Raw genomic sequence first — 18,088 nt, 5'->3', positions numbered from 1 at the left:
TGGAGGACAGCCTATCTTGTGGAGCAGTTTGAACAGACCATCCCTGCTGACCAAGTCAAAGGCCTTGGTCAGGTCGATGAAGGCTATGTAGAGTGGCTCTCTCTGCTCCCTGCACTTCTCCTGCAGCTGCCTTAGAGAGAAGACCATGTCAACGGTAGACCTCTCTGTGCGGAATCCGCACTGTGATTCGGGGTACACCCTCCCAGCAATCTTCTGGAGTCTGCCAAGGATGATGCGAGCGAACAGTTTACCAGTGATGCTTAGGAGGGAGATTCCACGGTAATTGTTGCAGTCGCTTCTGTCTCCTTTGTTCTTATACAACGTTAAAATGTTAGCGTCGCGCATATCCTGTGGAACCTCACCCTCTTTCCAGCACAGGCACAGTAGCTCATGTAGGGGTTCCAGGAGTGTGTCCGCGGCACATTTGATTACCTCTGGTGGCATACCATCCTGACCAGGGGCCTTTCCTGCTCCAATGCTGTTGATGGCTCTCTTCAGTTCATCCACAGTCGGTTCTTAATCCAGTTCGTCTATTACTGGTAGGAGCTCGATAGCATCAAGGGCTGCGTCAACCACAACGTTCTTGCGTGAGCACAGCTCGGAGTAGTGCTCAACCCAGCGCTCCATCTGTTTGGCTTTGTCAGCGATGACTTCACCAGATTTGGATTTCAGAGGTGCCATCTTGTTCTGGGTGGGGCCTAATGCCTTCTTCATACCCTCGTACATTCTTCTGAGATTACCAAAGCCAGCACAGGTCTGGATGCTGCTGCATAGCTGGAGCCAGTGGTTGTTGGCACAGCGCCTGGCTGTCTGCTGTACTGTTCTTCTGGCCTCTCTAAGTGCTTGCTGTGTACTCTGGCTCGGTGAGCATTTGTACTCCAGGAGTGCAGCCAAATATTTCTTCCATTTATTTCCAAAAGTGCTACGAGTGGATCTTAAGTGGTAGTATTTTAATTCTATAATACCTTCCAAAGGGTAGGCTCCCCAAATACTTCAGAATCTGTGAATACAGCCACTGTAAGCAGAGAAGTGAGCAGTAATTATCTAAGGAGAATGATGGAAAAGTATGTGCCAAGGACAGAGAGGATGTTATGCAAAAGACTAAGAGCTCTGGTCTCCATGTATCACATGGTTGGTTGGTAAGATTTCACGAGATCCTCCTAGCAACATTCACAGCAGAATTACTTATTATTTGTATTATGGTAGCACCCATTAGCCCCAGCCAGCAAAAGAGCCCCATTGTGCTACCCATTGGGGGTAGGATAGTTTAAGGAGGTGGTAGGTCTTGTTGTGAGTGCAAGGGACAGGACTTGACTTCTCAAGGTCTCTTCCAGTCTATTAGATATGGTAAGTGCTGTAGTAACAGAGTTCACACCTTCTCTAAAGAGTTTATAACTTGATGTTTGGCAAAGGCACAACAAATGCGCTTAGCAAACCACTGAGACCCATGAAGGAAGGCAGATGAGGATAATGGCAACATGAAGGCATCTTTACACAAGATAGCTAGGTTGTCCTGTGTTTTGAAGCCCAGAGAAGTGGAAGTTGCTGTAGGGTAGATGAAGATGGTAGAGAAAGCCTCAACCTGAATTTGAGCGGTGTACACAAGAAGAGGAGGCCAAATCTTAAAGATACTATGAAAGTTGAAGATTTCTGAGAGATGGAGATTTTCAAGATCTAGAAAGAGGAGGGAGGTCCCTGATGCAAGCCAGATTGATAGAAGCAGAACTGGGGGAGAGCTTGAAAGGAAGACAAGCAGGGCTGTGTATGGTGAGGGCAAGACCCCCCCCCACCAAAAAAGTAGGATTGGATTGGATTCAGCTTTTAAATTATTAGCAGCTGCATCAGACACAGTCAAAAGGAGCAGAAACCTTAGAACTGAATGCTTAAGCCCTTGGTTGAAAGCAGTCTCTAACAGTGGAGGGGAGTTGCAAAAACTAGCCTGGGAGGGGATCTGAAAAGAGAGGAACTCAAGTCAGTTAGTGTGACATTTCAGGGAGCTAAGAGGCACAAAGATAGTAGGTGGAAAGGGAGATAGGGACAAGTCTGGTTTTCCTTATGGCATGGGGAAGAAGCAAACGTGCTTGTGTCAGAGAGGGAGAGAGAGAAAAAATAGGACCCTCATCCCTGCAGTACAAGCTCCATCTTTTTTCCAGTAAAGCCAGATGATTCTAAATTCCTGTTACTGCCACGAGGCATTTTTACTTTTGTTTCCTTCTAAACAATATTCATTTTCAGGAACACGCTGCAGTGAAGATGTTTTGTCCTTTTGTCAGTGCTTTACTGATCAAAGATATTGGTATTCTGTTTTTAACATTTTCTACGTCCATGAACATGTTTACCCAGAATAGCTATGAAAAGTTTATTTTTTACCTTCAACAATTCCAAAAGATATGTGGGTCAGATTATCAGTTAAAGGTGCAGCAGATCTTGTTCAAATATATATCCTAACAGTTCTCAAATGATTTTCATGGATGTGCTTGTGGCCACTTTCCTCAGTTTAGCTTCACAATAAAAAAATCCCCCCCCTTGTTTGATAGCTCTGGTATATATTTTTCTGAATGTTTTTAAACAGTGAAAAATATCAATAAATGAATAATTATGTAGTCTGTGAATAACCTATTCTAACATGTATGGAATTTGAGAAATAGCTGTTTTGACTTGGTTTTCTATTGATCTTTTATATTAAAAGGGTTTACTTAGTGCTACACCACTTGAGGCTAAATTATTTAGTATTTTCTACTTGAATAATCTGACAAATGTAATTGGATTTTTCTGTTGTGTTAAAATTGTTAGGAAGTTTATATTTACTTACCATTTTAACTGCAGCTCAGCTTAAATCTTGTTAAAAAAATATTCAGAGTAGCACTCATTTAAGCTCACTACTGTGAAAACTACCAAGGTACCATAACCTTAAGGCACTAGCAGAGATGAAAATAAAAGCCTCCTGACTGCTAGTTCCTGTCCAAATGTAGTGTGCTGTAACAAACAGATTTTGTGAAAGCCCCTCCAATTGACCTAGTGCAGCATCCCTTTCCCAGAAAAAGTACCAACTGAATAATGACTTTACCCCACTTCTTCCTCCCTTGTCACAGAAATAAGTGACTTCACGCCAACCCTGATGACGCTTTTCTGGTTGTCTGAAAACAGAGACTTTAGAAAAGTTAATTTCTTACAAGAAAAGGTATTTTTTAAACTCTTTATGTAATGTTTAAATCAGTTTAGATAATTTCATATTATCTCTAGAATTCATCTACTAATGAGAGGCACAAATCAAAACTATTCTCCAAAGGGCATCCTGCACACAGCATAATAGACAACCCTTAGAGAGCAAAAATGGACCTCTAGACAAATAAGTGAGAAAGCTTGGAGGAGCATTGGCTTTACTGCTGCAGGCCCATCTGCTATAATGAGATGGCATTTTTAATCAGTGTCACTTTTATACATTTCATTTGCACGACAAGATGCACTCTAGGACAGTGAAGCATAAAACATATTAAGTGGCAATGCTCTTTTCATTTTAGTCTTGAAAATTATATTGTTGTATACTGAAAAATGAAGTTTTTATTCAGCTTTAGTTCATGCTTCTTTCAGCATACAACTCATGAGAAAACAAAAGTACAGGTCACCAAAGAAAAACACCGCCAAATATCTAACACACTGATCTGCTTAATGCTGACAGCTTGTTCTTGTTTAATGATCTGATTGTTCATTCCACTGTGGAGGCTATTTAGCATATCCGAAGAGGTGTATGGCTAGCAAATAAGGAAGTGACTTTCTACTACAGAGCAGGTCAATTGATTGACACATACACACTTTTCCACACCTCTCACTGAGCAACAAACTAGACAGGTCTGTGCTATTGCAGCAAAAGTCCTTTTTTAGGTGGAATAGTGCCCCTCCTATAGAAGTGGTGAAATAGATATTGACAGAATACATAGGACACTCTGGTAGGTGCTTCTCCCTCCAAGATCATCAGATTAGCTAATGTGAAGTGTGTGTGTGGGGCAGGGGGAGGTGTAATATTCCCCGCAGCAGGTTTGCGGGGCAGGGCACCCTTGCATGGGAAACATGGGGTAGTTGTCCCTCGTGGATATTCCATAAGAAATAAAATGGATTGGAGGATTGAAAAGAGATATTCTTTAAGGCTCCTGGCTGTACAAGTCCTAGCAGCCCAAATATCCTCCATATCATCCCTCTCTTCCCCCTCCCACAAGCCCAAATTTGAGGGGGATGAAAATATGGCGGTAAGTAGAATATGTAAGGGAAAGGGTGACATAAGCCCTTTCCCTGTCTATGGAATTACCTGTACTTTTATCTGAGATATTCCCAATCATTAAAAATGTAGTTAGCATTACACCACCTTCCACTATAGCTAGACAATGTGATAAATATTCATAAGGTAGCTGTTAGCATGAAACTAAATATTAGAAATTGCACAACTGATATAGACTACAGAGCTTTCAGTACCACAGAGAAAGTCCACACAGCAATCAGGGACGTATTTACACTTCATAAATCTGAAAGTTATTTCAAACAAGCGTCCCATCAATAATCAAGCTTTAGTAACATTAAATTGTTCATCAATGGTGTATTGTTCTTCAGCAACCACCAGTGACAAGATGGGCATGGGTTCATTTTAAATAGATTCTTATAACATAATGATCTAACTGGAGCACATTTTAGGTCAAAGCCTTTTCACAGAAAGGTGTAAAAATGCCACTTGTATTAGGCATGTTATACAAAATAGATACCTGAAAAGATCAAAATAGCTCTACAAGAAGAAACAGTAATTAGCAACAATCTTTACAATAAAATAGTTTTCCTAGTTGGCTCTCTTGAGCGATGTCATTATTTAGGCACATATATACATTTCCCTGCTTACACTTTAAATATCCTTTTCAAATATATATTGCAATACAACTTCTTTGCAATCACAGTGTAAGACAGCTCCCCCACAACATCAGGCACAGAAAACTTCTCTTGTGGCCAAAATCTCTGTTTAGTCAACTTTCTTAGTAACGTAACAGAAAATTTTTGCAAACAATTAGGCTCCTACTTAGTGGATAGTGGACCCCTTGTGGGGAGTTAAGTGTAGAATCCTTCATGCAGAGAGATAAGAATATAACCCTAAGTATTATTTATACAATGACTAGTAAGCATTTAAAATATCAATGTGTGCGCCACTTAATTTATAAAATATACTTTCATGCTGCTGGCAAGTCTGGATCTGATGTATTAAATGAAGAAATAGAACTAGTGTATCACTTTTTACCACACTGAGTTTTTCCCCTACAACATGTGGCGTATCAGCAACAGACAGAGAATGCAGTAAAGTATTTTAATATGACTTGTAATTAGAAAGCAAAACAGACTAAGATTAGTACTAAAAATTTTGGTGTATACAAATGGTGTTCATAACCTGATATCTGAAACAATGTGGAGTTTGTGTGGTAGTATTTTCTTTGCAACTGAGCTTGGTACTTCAGTCACTAAACTAGTTAGTACAAATTAATATTAGTAATACATATAGAAAGATATGCATTCAGTTATAAATCTGCCAGTATTTATAGGTGTGTATTTTAAAGTCTCATGATGGAATTACAAAGGCAGGAATCTCTTCAAATAATGGAGCTCCAGTAAGAGATTGGCACTTGCTGTATTTCTCATTAGCTTACAAGCATCCCAAATCAGTTTGAATACACTGCACCAGAAGTTAACAGGAGGATCTAAACTTTTATGTTTATCAAAAACTTAGATGTAGTAGGTTCCATTACATTGTATTTCTATCTAAATGTATATAAATCATTTGAATGGAAACTTTTTGGTTAAAAATGTTAGTGTTCACTTAAAACTGCACTTACATTTTCAAATAAAGTTTAAATGTGCATATTAGCAAATTTTATCAGCATGACTTGAATATTCAGCTTTATGTGTCTCCTATGAAAAGATATTGCACATGTTCTTCCATTTATTTTTCATTAAGTATTTTATTGTGTCATCAATCACAGGTTTTCCACCCAGCATAACCCATATGTAAAGGCTTCATCAAATTGGTCTGTACAATGTTAATATATTTAATGATAAATGCCTTTGTACATATTTACAAATTCTCTCAGTTGTGATTAAAAAGGCAAAATAAATAAAAAGCTTAGAGAAAGGAAATGCTGCCTAGGCTATGAGCTTCTCCTTTTTTCTTTCCCCACCAGATGCTAGACTCCTCAGGAGATGAAGCTGGCTAGCCAGGATTGTTTCTCTTCCTTTTATTGGGGCTGTGACTGGGATCTTGTTTCAGTTCTTGGTATTGCACCTGTTTAAACACAATGTTCAGAAAGAAACTGGTCAGGTGGCCACTTACCAGCAAAAGAACAAGCACCAAAGTAACAAGAATTCCTTTCCTCCCTCCCACCCCCCCCCCCACCCCACCTTTTTGGGAAAAACATGTTATCTTGCTTAACAGTGAGCTGCAAACACAATAGGTTCATAGATTTGGAGTAAAAACCAAAACCAGCATTAGGAAAATCCTGTCAGAAAATAACTAAAATTTGCTTTAATACCTTCTTAAGTCTGTTTTACAAAATATTATGTTGCAAATAAGAGTATCCATTTGAAAGATATCAATGATTCCTTACATTTTTATTAAATTTATCTAGTAATGCTGAGCTGACACCATGTATGCAAGTGCAACTCCAATTTAACCCAGCATCAGAAAATGCTGAAAAAAGTATCCCTCTTCATGACTAGCAATTTATAAAAACATGCTGCAACACTGAATAGTTCATCTAAGATTCCCACTACAATATAAGTGCACAAGCTTCAAAATGTGCTTTTTTTAAAAGGTGACCTTGACCCCTATAGTAAAGGGGACAAAAATCTTCACCTTATAAAAGTAAATAGCAACAACTCAAATTCACAGTGTGATCAGAAGATACTGGGCAAGAGAGTCTGTCACTGAATGCCCAATTGAATTTCCTTTCACTATCTGATATCCCTGTTTCTGCCTTTCAGAGACTGATGGCCTCAGGCTCCAGGACTTCTTAAGCAAACCCCATTACTCTGGCAATATTTACAACAGCTTCTGGTGGTTGGCTAACAACTCCTCCATCACCCACCACTATTTCCCAGACACTCTTCTCCTTTACCGATTGCCCTTGAGGATCTCTAAAGCCAGATTGGCAAAACTAGTTCTATAACTGGAAAAAAAGCACAGAAGGCTCACCAGCCTGTTTGAATTTTAGTTTCTATGGGCCATAAAATATGAAGTCAAAACAAAGTGATACAGATAAAAATTGTAACTAAGCTATAGAATTAATAATCTAATATTAAATTGACAACCATATGAGAATTTATATATATATATATATATATGTATATACACACCACTTGTACATCTGAGGGAACTCGAGAAAGGAAGTCAAGTAGCTCATTGTTATCAATTGCATATGGACTACGAAGTTTCTTTGTAAATTTATTGATGCCTGGAAAAGTGATAGTTCAAACGTTATTAAAAGCTGTAGTTTTTATACCCACACTTATTGAAAACATTTCTGGCAAATTTCTGACAAAAGATTAAGTTGTATTTCATAGGCTGATTGTTAGCATTAACTTTGAGTTGTAAGCTCAGGGCCTGGTGTCTACGACAAAGTTAGGTCAATGTAAGGCGATTTGCATCGACCTAGTTGTGTGATGTGTCTACACCAAAATTTGCACATCATTACAACAATGCAATGACACAACCTCCCTAAGTCACACAAAGCTACAGTTGACCCACTTAGGATGGCAGTATGAATATAAATGCCGCATTACCTATGTCAACTTTGACTGCTCTCCAGTAAACTGTCCGATGGTGCCCCTAATTTCTGCAAGTGGCCACTTGGTCACAATTTTAAATTGCACAGCAGGACGTCAGAGAGACCACAAGCTTCCCACCACGCTTTAAAGTCTCCTCTGTGTTTTTGAAATTATTTTTCTTAAGTGCACCCCTGCCCCCATGAAGTACACCCACCAGCTCACCTTGGTTGCATGCATCAGACCTGGCCAGCTCTAGACACACACAAGAATTCCTGCAGACAGCAGGCAAGAAGTTCTGGATCTGCATGGTCTATGGGGGAGAAGCAGCTGTGCATGCACAGCTAAAACAGCCACAGAAATATTGACATCTATGTGCAGATTGCACAGGGGATGCTAAAATAGGGGTTTGTAGTGCCACCTGAAAGCACAGGAGTATCAGAAGACAATGGAGGGCAACAGTAAATCTGGTGTTGCCCACAGACGACAAACTCTGTGCAATACTTGGCGGTGACCCCACCTACAGATTATCCCGAACACAGCAAAGAGGAGGATGATGTGGAGTGAAAAGGGGTTATTTTAAATTGTTGGACACAAAGCAATTTTATTTTAAAAATGACTGAACCATTTAGCTGGGAGCAACACAAAGTGGTAGGCCTGATCTTGTTTCCCTGGCTGCCAGCTTAAGGATGTGGCTCCCTCTATTTAGTCAGAGGGGTTCTTTTACATACTTTAGGGGGCACCATGACTAAGACAAAATAACAAATTATTAATCATTTCATTATTACATAAAGGAAGAGAAAACAGACCATCACTAGTGACTTTTATTAGTCTTTTTTGTGATTTCTCTGCAGAGAGCTTTAAAAGGCATTACACCCTGGAAGGGGGAACCACTCCAAGAGGTTCTTTTGTCTTGGTAAGTTAAATCCATTCCCAGAATTACTGTGAATGCAGTTTAGCATTGTATTAGATACATGTTTATATAGGGACAAAATAATTTAAGGCCAAGTGGATTTTTGGTTAATAAATAACCAGTTTATAATTGGTGAAAATAAGTGACCTTAACTAAACTAGCTATTACCCTTTGAAAAATCGAAGATGGGAGAGATTCCAGAACACTGGGGAAAAAAATGCAAATATAGTGCCCATCTCTACAATAGGGAAATAAGTCCAACCCATGGAATTATAGACTAATCAGCTTAACTTCCATACCAGAAAAGATAAAGGAGCATATAATTAAGGAATCTGTTTGTAAACATCTAGATGATAATAAGGTGATTAAAAATAGGATGAATTTGTAAAGAACAAATCTTGTCAATCCAACCTGATAGATTTCTTTAACAGGGCAACACGCCTCGGGGATGTAGGGGGTGGGAAGTGGTAGACATGGTATATCTAGACTTCAGGAAGGCTTTTGATATATTCTCACACAACCTTCTCATTAAACTAGTGAAATACAACCTTTGGACATACTATAAGGTGGGTGCATAACTGGTTGGATAACTGTTCCGAGAGAGCAAATATCAATGATTCACATTCTTGCTGGAAGGGTATGACAAGTGGGGTTCCACAAGGATGAGTTCTGAGTCCAGTTATATTCAGTAGTTTCATCAATAATTTAGATAACGACATAGCAAGTATATTTATAAAGTTTGTAGATGATATGAGACTGAAGGGAGGGGGCTAGGGGTTGAAAGTGCATTGGATGATAGGTTGAAAATTCAAAATAATGTTAAACTGGTGAAGAGCTCTGAGATAAACAGAATGAAATTCTGTAAGGACAAATGCAAATTACTTCACTTCGGAAGGAACTATTAGTTGCAAAGAGAGAAAGGGGAAATGGCTACCGAGAAAGGAGTACTACACAAAGGGAACTGGAGGTCATAGTAGAATACAAGTTAAATCTGAGTCAATGGTGCAACACTGTTGGGGGAAAAAAAGTGGGCATCATTATCAAATGTATAAACAAAAGTGCTATAAGCAAGCATGACAAGTAGTTCTCCTGCTCTACTCTGCATTGATTAGGCATCGACTGGAGTACTGGCATCGCACTTCAGGAAAGCTGTGGGCAAATTGGAGAACCAGAAAAAAGCAACAAAAATTATGAAAGATCTAGAAAACCATGACCTATGATGGAAGGTTGAAACAACTACTGATTGTTTAGTCTAGAAAAGAAAAAAGTGGACATAACTTATAAGGACCTAAAAGGTTGTTCCAAGGAGGAGAGAGAAAAATCATTGTCCTTAACTTGTGATGACAGGACAAGAATAAACAGGCTTAAATTTCAGCAAGAGAGTAAGTTTTCCTAATGTCCAACCTAAACCCAACTGTCAATGCAGGCGGCTGCAGCACTTCAAAATTGATGCGGCTCGCCACCACGCAGCTCCTTTTCAAAAGGACCCTGGCTACTTCGAAGTCCCCTTATTCCTATGAGCAGATAGGAATAAGGGGACTTCGAAGTTGCCGGGGTCCTTTCGAAAAGGAGCCCCGTCTGGACGAGCTGCGCGGCAGCGAGCCACGTCAATTTTGAAGTGCCGCGGCCGCCCACATGCTAATGAGGTGCTAAATATGTATTTCAGTGCTTCATTAGTAAACTTCGAAATGGCCATTTCCAAGTTTTTGGCTAGTGTAGACGTAGCCTAGGAGTCATATTAGGAAGTTTTCATTTTGGTAACATGTAGAAGTCTGCATTTCACAGAGGTGTTCGTCATGTCAACAGTTAAGAAACAAGTTTAAAACATCAACTAAACATGCTTTTCTCTAGTGTTGCGAAGAATACAGCAGGTTTTCTTGCAAGGGTAGGGGGCGTGGTAGAGCTCACTCTACTGAGATTTATTACTGTAACACACCCTACTTTCCTTCACAATCCTGTTTACTTGGTCATTTCTTGATAACTTATTCCTGAGAAATAAGAAAAGAAACCGGGAAGTTCTTTGATTGACTAACATTTCATGACAGAATGAGCCAAACATATGTATTTCCAAACGTGATTATAACCTTCTTATAGGTATATCTTACTATTCAGAAAGGTGTAAACAAGTTTCCAATGACAACATAATTTTTGCATTAATATTGATGCCTTTTCTACACAAGGCAGGGGGCAGAGAGATATGGCAGGGACCACACTGACACATGATCTGTTTGAAACTCCGCTGGAGTCATGCCAATCCATAAACCTATCAGACAACATTTCTGTGGCTGACTGCTAAGAGATTGTCTTTCTTTACATCCTCCTTTAGTGAGAGCTCCCCACGGTTGGCTCTTCTATTCTCCCATGTGTCTGGTTATTCAGCTTCAGCAGTACACCTTGTCCATCCTCCCAGATGGTGTGCAGTACACAATACAGTTCCGGAGAATTTGGTTTTGCTGAGATGCAATCTCATGAATAAACAGCACCAGCATCCCTTCTAGCTACCTAAAGCACATTCAAGGGTCTTTACCTGCTAAGCTGGTAGTTTGCTTATTTTTCAGGGCTGTGCAGTGGTCAATGTATGGCTTCAAGAGCCAGAGTAGCAATAGGTAGCCTGGGTACTCAGAATCACTTATTTCAACATCAGTGGTAATCCAGTGGTTAATGAAGTACATCCATGTTTGCAGCTTTTGGAGAACTCCCCTGTTCTTAAAGAGGAGCATATCATGCAGCTTCTCTGGGCAATTCACTTTACTATCAATTAAGTGCCGCAGTGGTTCACTAGCACTTGCATAATCATGGGAGACACTTCCTTTCTGTTGATGTACTCAGTGACAAGTTAGACTAGGGCCAGAATAGGGATATGGATGTTGTGTATTACCCCATTACAGTGTGATAAGCTGATTGCTGCAAATCCATCCATTATTTCTTTTACATTACCCACAATTACAGTCCTGTAGAGCACAAAATGCTCAGTAGCCTTACATGCTTGATGACAACTGCCTTCAATGTGGATTTTCCAGTTCCAAAATTATTGCCTACTGATGGATAGCAATCTGGTGTAAGTTTCCACTTGCTTGTCCACTGCCATTATAGCTCTCCTTTTATTGTCTCAGTAGTAGAAATCTGGAGCAATCTCAGCACACAGATACTGGCATGCGGCCTGTCACATCCCAGAGTCCTGAAGCCACTGCTAATGATCCCAAACCTGTATTACAATGAGATCCTATTAATTGGCCCTTTTTATTTTCAGGCCCATAAACAGTGATCCCTGTAGAGCAGCACCATAAACACGAGCAGAAACCTGGCATTTTTTTCCATTGTCTCCATCAGCATCCAGTTACTGTTCTTGTTCATCCTTGCATCTTCCACATCACAGTCTTGGTTGTAGCTATACTGGTTCAAGTTCTGCAAACACAGGAGACTCATGCATCCTGTATTAGCAGCACTTAGGAGAATGGTGCTGAGCTGTGAAGGACCCCTGTATTTGTCACAGAGGTGGAAGAGCCTAAAATGCAGCACACAGAACTGTGGGAATTTTTAAAAATGGTGTGAAAAAATTATAGGATGTGGAAATTATTTCAGGATAGAGAAAGCAGCAGGGTGGTGACTTAACCTCTCACTTCCAGATATACCAATGGAACGCACTGCAAAAATTGTCCCAGAAGGCACTGCCACAGCACAGGGTACAATGGGATACCTACCTACTCATGTGCCCAAGCAATATACAAAAGTCAATGTTGCAACTTGCAGTGTAGACATAGTACTGGTCACTAAATGTGTTCCTGGGGTATTTTTTTTCCCCAGTACTCCCTCCTCGAATTTTATCTTGCCAGTAACACCTAGAGGCAACTGGAAGCTTCCGGATGGAACATTTGTTTTCTGTGACAATGCCAATTCATCAAAAGCAAAACTTTTTGTGCTAACCTGTAGATTTTGAGAACCCTACCTTGCTAGTCAAGTTTCAAAACATGCCTGTTAGGCACATGTCAGTCTGCTTGGTTTCCTGCCAGCTTGTCTATCCAGCTCCCCTGGCTGGTGGTCTGAAGAACTGCCTCAGAGTTGGAACCCCACAGCTTCCAGGGTTGATAGCTTCAGGGAAGCACTATCATGATGCCAGACTCAGGCCAGCTAGCTGCCCAAATTCTGGAGCATGGGGGTAAAGCTGCCTGAGAGCTGGAGAGTCATGACAGACACCCCACAGTATTTCATTCGAAAGACAGTAAAAGTAAAATTTTATCTTGCCTTACTGTAGAATGCTATGAAGTAAAAATAAAACTTAACAGCTGCAACTACAGCTGACCAGAAGAGCAAATTTCCATTCTGCAGTCATATTTTTAAAATGGAAGGTTTGATGCTTTCATTTTCCCACAAAATATAAGCTGTACTGGTTTATTCAAAGCAGCAACCCAATTTCACAGGCCCCAAGCATCTCTTACCAAGACTAAACTAAAACAGCATTTCTAACTTGCTATTGCACCATTAGACACGGGGTTTGAATTACTGCATAGGGTCCCCTGGTACTGGAGAGGAAAGGTTTAGTTTGTGGGCTCTGGAAACAAAATACATCCAAAGCATAACCCACAGTGGCACAAGCTTCCCATAGTCCCACATTACGCCAGCATGTGAGGACAGCACAACATGAATATGGCCTGCTCTGGTTTTGGAACCAAGGTAGTTGGGAGATAAGCTGACTCAGTCTCTCTTTCAGACAGCCTTTGCTGGTAGATCATCTGTGGAACTCTATCTGGATGATAAAGTTTCATGCTCCTGGCAGAATGTGCCTTGCAGAACAGCAGTGGTAATACCACTGGCCTTCCACAGAGTGTATCTGCAATCCTGTGCAACCACCCTGCAATGTACAGCCTGAGAAAAGAAGAGAGTGGGTGTGGGGGGAGTGAATTTGGTAACTGGTATACATTTGAAATTCAAGCCCTTACTAAAACTGGAGAATAGGGAGCTAATACCCATCCTCATTCATTTGAAGGGACCCAAGTGAGCATGGAGGCACTGAAAAATCAAGTATCTATCCCAGATTGTCTCAAACTGTGGTTAGTGGACCCCCTACTGTAGCCAGACAGACTCCCCCTGCTCTGCTCCATCTTGCCCCTCTTAGGTGCCTCAGAGCACAAAGAGCAAAGAAACAACACAGTCTTAGAAGGTTTGAAAGCACAGATGCGCTATCTCAAGCGCAATTTTGATGCTTCAAAACACAGATGTGCTGTGTCAGCATGACCCTGGACTGAAGAATACAGATAAAGGGGCGAACAGGCAAGCTGTTGACCACAGGGCCTCTAACTGCCCTTGGCTGGTACTGATAATTGACAGGCCCACATTTTTGTCCCAGAAGAGGAATCTCCTGCCCATACAAAAAGAATGTCCTGTTTTAATGATTTAGTTCTCTCTCCTACAAGTGTAAATTAAATTGCAACTGCCTTGTAAAAACTGGCATCACAAAGACGAACCAGTACTATTGGTACCTTAAAATAAGGAAGAATGTGCGTAACCCCAGGGGTATAAAGAAGGGTCCGGCAGACCACTAACTGAGCTCCAATTACCCATACCTGCCGGTCAGGTAAAATCTTTGCCTCCCAAGGTCCCAGTGGACACCCTCCTCACATTGTTCTTCCTGAGGGATTCAGTGAATGACATTGGCTACGCCAGATTCAAAGGATGCAGGGGTGAGAATTATACCTGCAATGTACTTCTGTGCACATTTAATAGTAAGAGCTCTTCAGGCTGAGGCGTCTGGTCCTCAAATGGGTAACTTTCACTTGTAATCTAATTGGTATACCACATGTATCGTCCTACTAATAGTTAAGAAAACAGAACAATAATCTTGTAACCATTAAGATTCTTATTTTCTGCTTTTAATAATAAATAGCAACCATTTAAGCTTTCAGCCTGACTCCTTCCAGTTACTGGAACTCGGCCAAACACAAAACAAAGAACCTCAGCCATTTGGCTGTATCAGCCTGGTCAGTGGTAAGGTGCAAGAAAAGCTGAGTGCTGAGTTGTGTCGCCTCCACGGGGCAGACTCTTGGGGCACCCAACAGCCATCCTGGCTGCCCACTGCAGAAGGGACAGTCTGTCCTAGCTGTGAAATTCTTGGGTCGATCTCTGCAGCATCCGTCAGCCATTTTGGCTGCCTGCTGCGAAGGGACTGTCAGTCCTAGCAGTCAAAGACTCAGATGTAACTAGGCACACAGACCATTCATTACCCGGCCAACGGCTATCACATACTCATAATTCCATTAACGGCTGGCAGGCCATGTAGGAACAGCTGCTCCTTGGTAGCACCAGAAGAGTCTGGATATCTATAAAATAGCTATAAACAAGAATGAACAACCCTAGGATCCTCCTGTTATCTTTATCACATAAAAGGAGTAAGAGACAGGAGTCACTACATGTCTGGATACTGCAGTCAGACAAGAGCCACCTCTAGGGGGAAAAGCGTTCAGGAAGAAGGGAACCAGGCACCATGTGAAAAGGAGTGGGTGAAGCAAACAGGACTATGAGAGAGTCCGAGGGGAAGGTGGCAGGAGTGAATAGACGGGAGGGGAGCTGAAATGGAGACCAAGAGGAAATGATGTGATTAAGCCTTTCAAAATGTTTAAAGTGAAGCATTTTGATAAAAGTTAAAAATATATGAATACTTTTCTAACGTCACTCTGGCATCTAGGCACAGAGAACCTGTGTAATTTTGAACAGAATTAGTTTGCAGGTGGACCATAGGACACTGAACAAGTTTGAGAATTCTTAATTTATTCAGAGGAAAAAGCACACGTGCGCGCACACACACGCACACCCCCTGCCCCCCTTTGGAACTGAAAATCTGGGAGAAAGTCTGTGGGCGCAAAAGAGGAAGATGTAGTGATGCCATGCTGATGCCATCTGACATCACATGGAGAATATTTCTCATGGAGAAGAGTTCCCTCACTAAACAGCAGCATGGATATGTGGATTTGCAAAGCAGCTCAGAAGCTGCTTTCTGGAGGTGACCACCTGTCTTTCACTCAAGAAATTAAAGATAAGCATTGACAGGACTCTCTTGATGGACAGGTTATTTAAATATTTAAATGAATCCCTGAATAAGTAGGTGCGTGAACCTCCTGTGCACAGATCCCAGGACCCGAACCAGAACCCTGCTGCGACCCCAAGACAGGAGAGTGCCACCCCGGTACGCCCTGGTCCCCGCTAAGGCCCCCTGGAAGGAAGTGGCTGGCAGAGACAAGGAGACCAGGACAAGGGTTAGAGTTAAAACAAAGTTACTAAGATTTTTATTTGAGGAACAGTATCAACTCTAAATAGCTAACTTATAAACTTACAGTAAACATTGTTTCCTTGTTCTCTTCTGCTAAATGGACTGAACTTTATTTAACCGGAAGGTCAAAATAAATATAGGAGAGGTTAGTTAATGCAGGTAAGTGGGAATAGGTAAGGGTATGCAAATCCCTTCCGCTTCCTATTAAAAGGGTGGAGTGAAGTTGCTAGCTTCACTCCTTACCCAGGGGCAGGGTGCTAACCTGCCCCTAATTGTTGGGCCCTGGAGCCAGTCAAGGCTGTTCCTCTCTTTGGGAGGCCTTCTGTTACTCCGCTTGTGGCCGAACTACATATGTGATCCCAGGAGGCAGTATGTTCTTTCCTGTGTCAGTTCAGGTAAGCGGAGACGGGAGGCAGGGAGGCTTTGCCTACACCTGCGGTAATTTGGAAAGAGGTATTAAAGGAACGAGGTTGAGGGAGGTTGAACCTTCCCGTCTACTTATCTATTACTAACAATATTATCTATTACTAACAATACTAAGTATTCTTTAAATATACGACAATGCTAACAATAAAGATTATTAATTAAATGTGCTTTCTATGTGTTTTTATACAAATGCAAGAACCCAACCTGGGCTTATAGGCCCGGCCCTGAGGGTCAAGCCCTCAGGTACTGTGCTTCCCCCGCCGAGGAAGCCCACAGTAGGGGTGCGACCCCTACTCCCCCACTGGGGGTCCCGATGTCCCAGGTGGATATATGTATTAAGAAGTGTGTGTATGGCAAAGAAAGTTTACGTGTCTTGTCCGATGGTAGTCACAATTGGGTGAATTGAGGTCCAGTCCAGTGTGAAGTCTTATTCAGGTAAGTGGTCACAATGATGGTCCCCAGCACACTCGCAGCGCACAGGCGATCATGTGGCCGTAGGAGCGGCATCGATGAGATGGCGTTGGTGGGCCTCCGGTTTCCTCACCGGGTACGCAGTACCCGTGGCAGAAGCCACGGGCCAGTTCGCCACCCGGTAAGTACACCTGAAGGCCCACTTGCCGCTCCTAGATGCAAGCGTGGTGCTGGGGCTCAGGGAGGTGCTCGAAAAGCGGCGCCGCTTCAGAGCTCAGCTGCCCCTGAGGCGAGCTGCAGCTCCAGTGATTCAGCTCAGCTTCAGCGCCACCCAGAGGTAGGTGCTGCAGTGATTTTGGCTCTAGGCGGAGCCCCCTAAAGGGCAGACACCTCTGTGATTTCAGCTCCTCTTCGCTCTCTTCCCAAGCTGGCCTAAGGGTCAGCGGACGTTGCCATGGCAGCCGACACTCCCCTATGCAGCAGCAGCTATTATGATAGCTAACTCCCAAGGCCACCGAATGGTGGGTGGCACCTGAATTTATAGAACAGATGTATAAATATTCATGACCTGATTACCATACTGAAAGTTCTGAACACCTGTTTTCAAACAGGTCCTCCGGGCTGGGAAGTTTCCAGAAACTGCCCACCTGTGTCCAATCAGGTGCCCGGAATTCAAATCCATGATCATGAATTATTTATGAGTTCAAGTTGCCAGGGAAACCAACTGACACAGAGCGACCATTGCAGGGGGCTGCTAAATGGCAGCCTATGTATCTTTAGATTCTACCTGTACCTGCACTAGTGTTTAATGGCCAAAGGCTTGTTTCCCCTGACCCACGGGGACGATAATGCCCGAGGGATAAAAATCCCTGACGAGCATTTGCTTTTAAATGCAGGAAAAATGAACAAGAAGAGAAGTTGAATATACACCAGTAAGGACAGAAACTCCAAATTGAGTGAGAGTGAGAGAGTGAGTGTGTGTGTGGATTTAAGCCAAAAGATTAAACTTCAGTCAGAAAACATCTGTGTTGGGGGGTGGGGATGCAGTTTGGGAAACAAAAAAAGGCTTCATCGCATGCCAAGGGACAGTTAGCAGTATGAAAGTGAGAAATCAGATGACATCCTTGAACAGGAAATGCCTCATTCCGGCTTCTCTCATTTGTACGGATTTTTTTCTTTTTGAATTCTAAAACAATTTATCTACTCCCTATTTCTTCTGTGTTCATAGCTCATCAATTACAAGTTTTCTGGACTGTATAACCAGTCTTGGTGTCTTGTTTCATTTACGTATA

The 18,088-nt window shown here is 41.8% G+C and overlaps 1 protein-coding gene across 2 annotated transcripts in view; it reads right to left on the bottom strand.

Annotated features, from left to right (window-relative positions):
- Window positions 1–3,962: 3,962 nt before the first annotated feature.
- Window positions 3,963–18,088, bottom strand: part of MCTP1 (multiple C2 and transmembrane domain containing 1) — a 362,568-nt gene continuing 348,442 nt past the window's right edge. For both annotated transcript variants that reach the window (XM_074994208.1, XM_074994209.1), the window contains 2 exons: window positions 7,378–7,475; window positions 3,963–6,307 (listed from right to left, as the gene is read on the bottom strand). In XM_074994208.1, coding sequence (XP_074850309.1) covers window positions 6,236–6,307; window positions 7,378–7,475 — 170 coding nt within the window. In that variant the 3' untranslated portion in view covers window positions 3,963–6,235. The remainder of the gene's footprint in view (window positions 6,308–7,377; window positions 7,476–18,088) is intronic.

The sequence above is a fragment of the Carettochelys insculpta genome, chromosome 5, assembly GCF_033958435.1.
Source record: "Carettochelys insculpta isolate YL-2023 chromosome 5, ASM3395843v1, whole genome shotgun sequence".
In the NCBI taxonomy this organism is placed as follows: Eukaryota; Metazoa; Chordata; order Testudines; family Carettochelyidae; genus Carettochelys; species Carettochelys insculpta.
The sequence above is the reverse complement of the archived record's forward strand: the minus strand, read 5'-3'. Positions and strand labels throughout refer to the sequence as shown.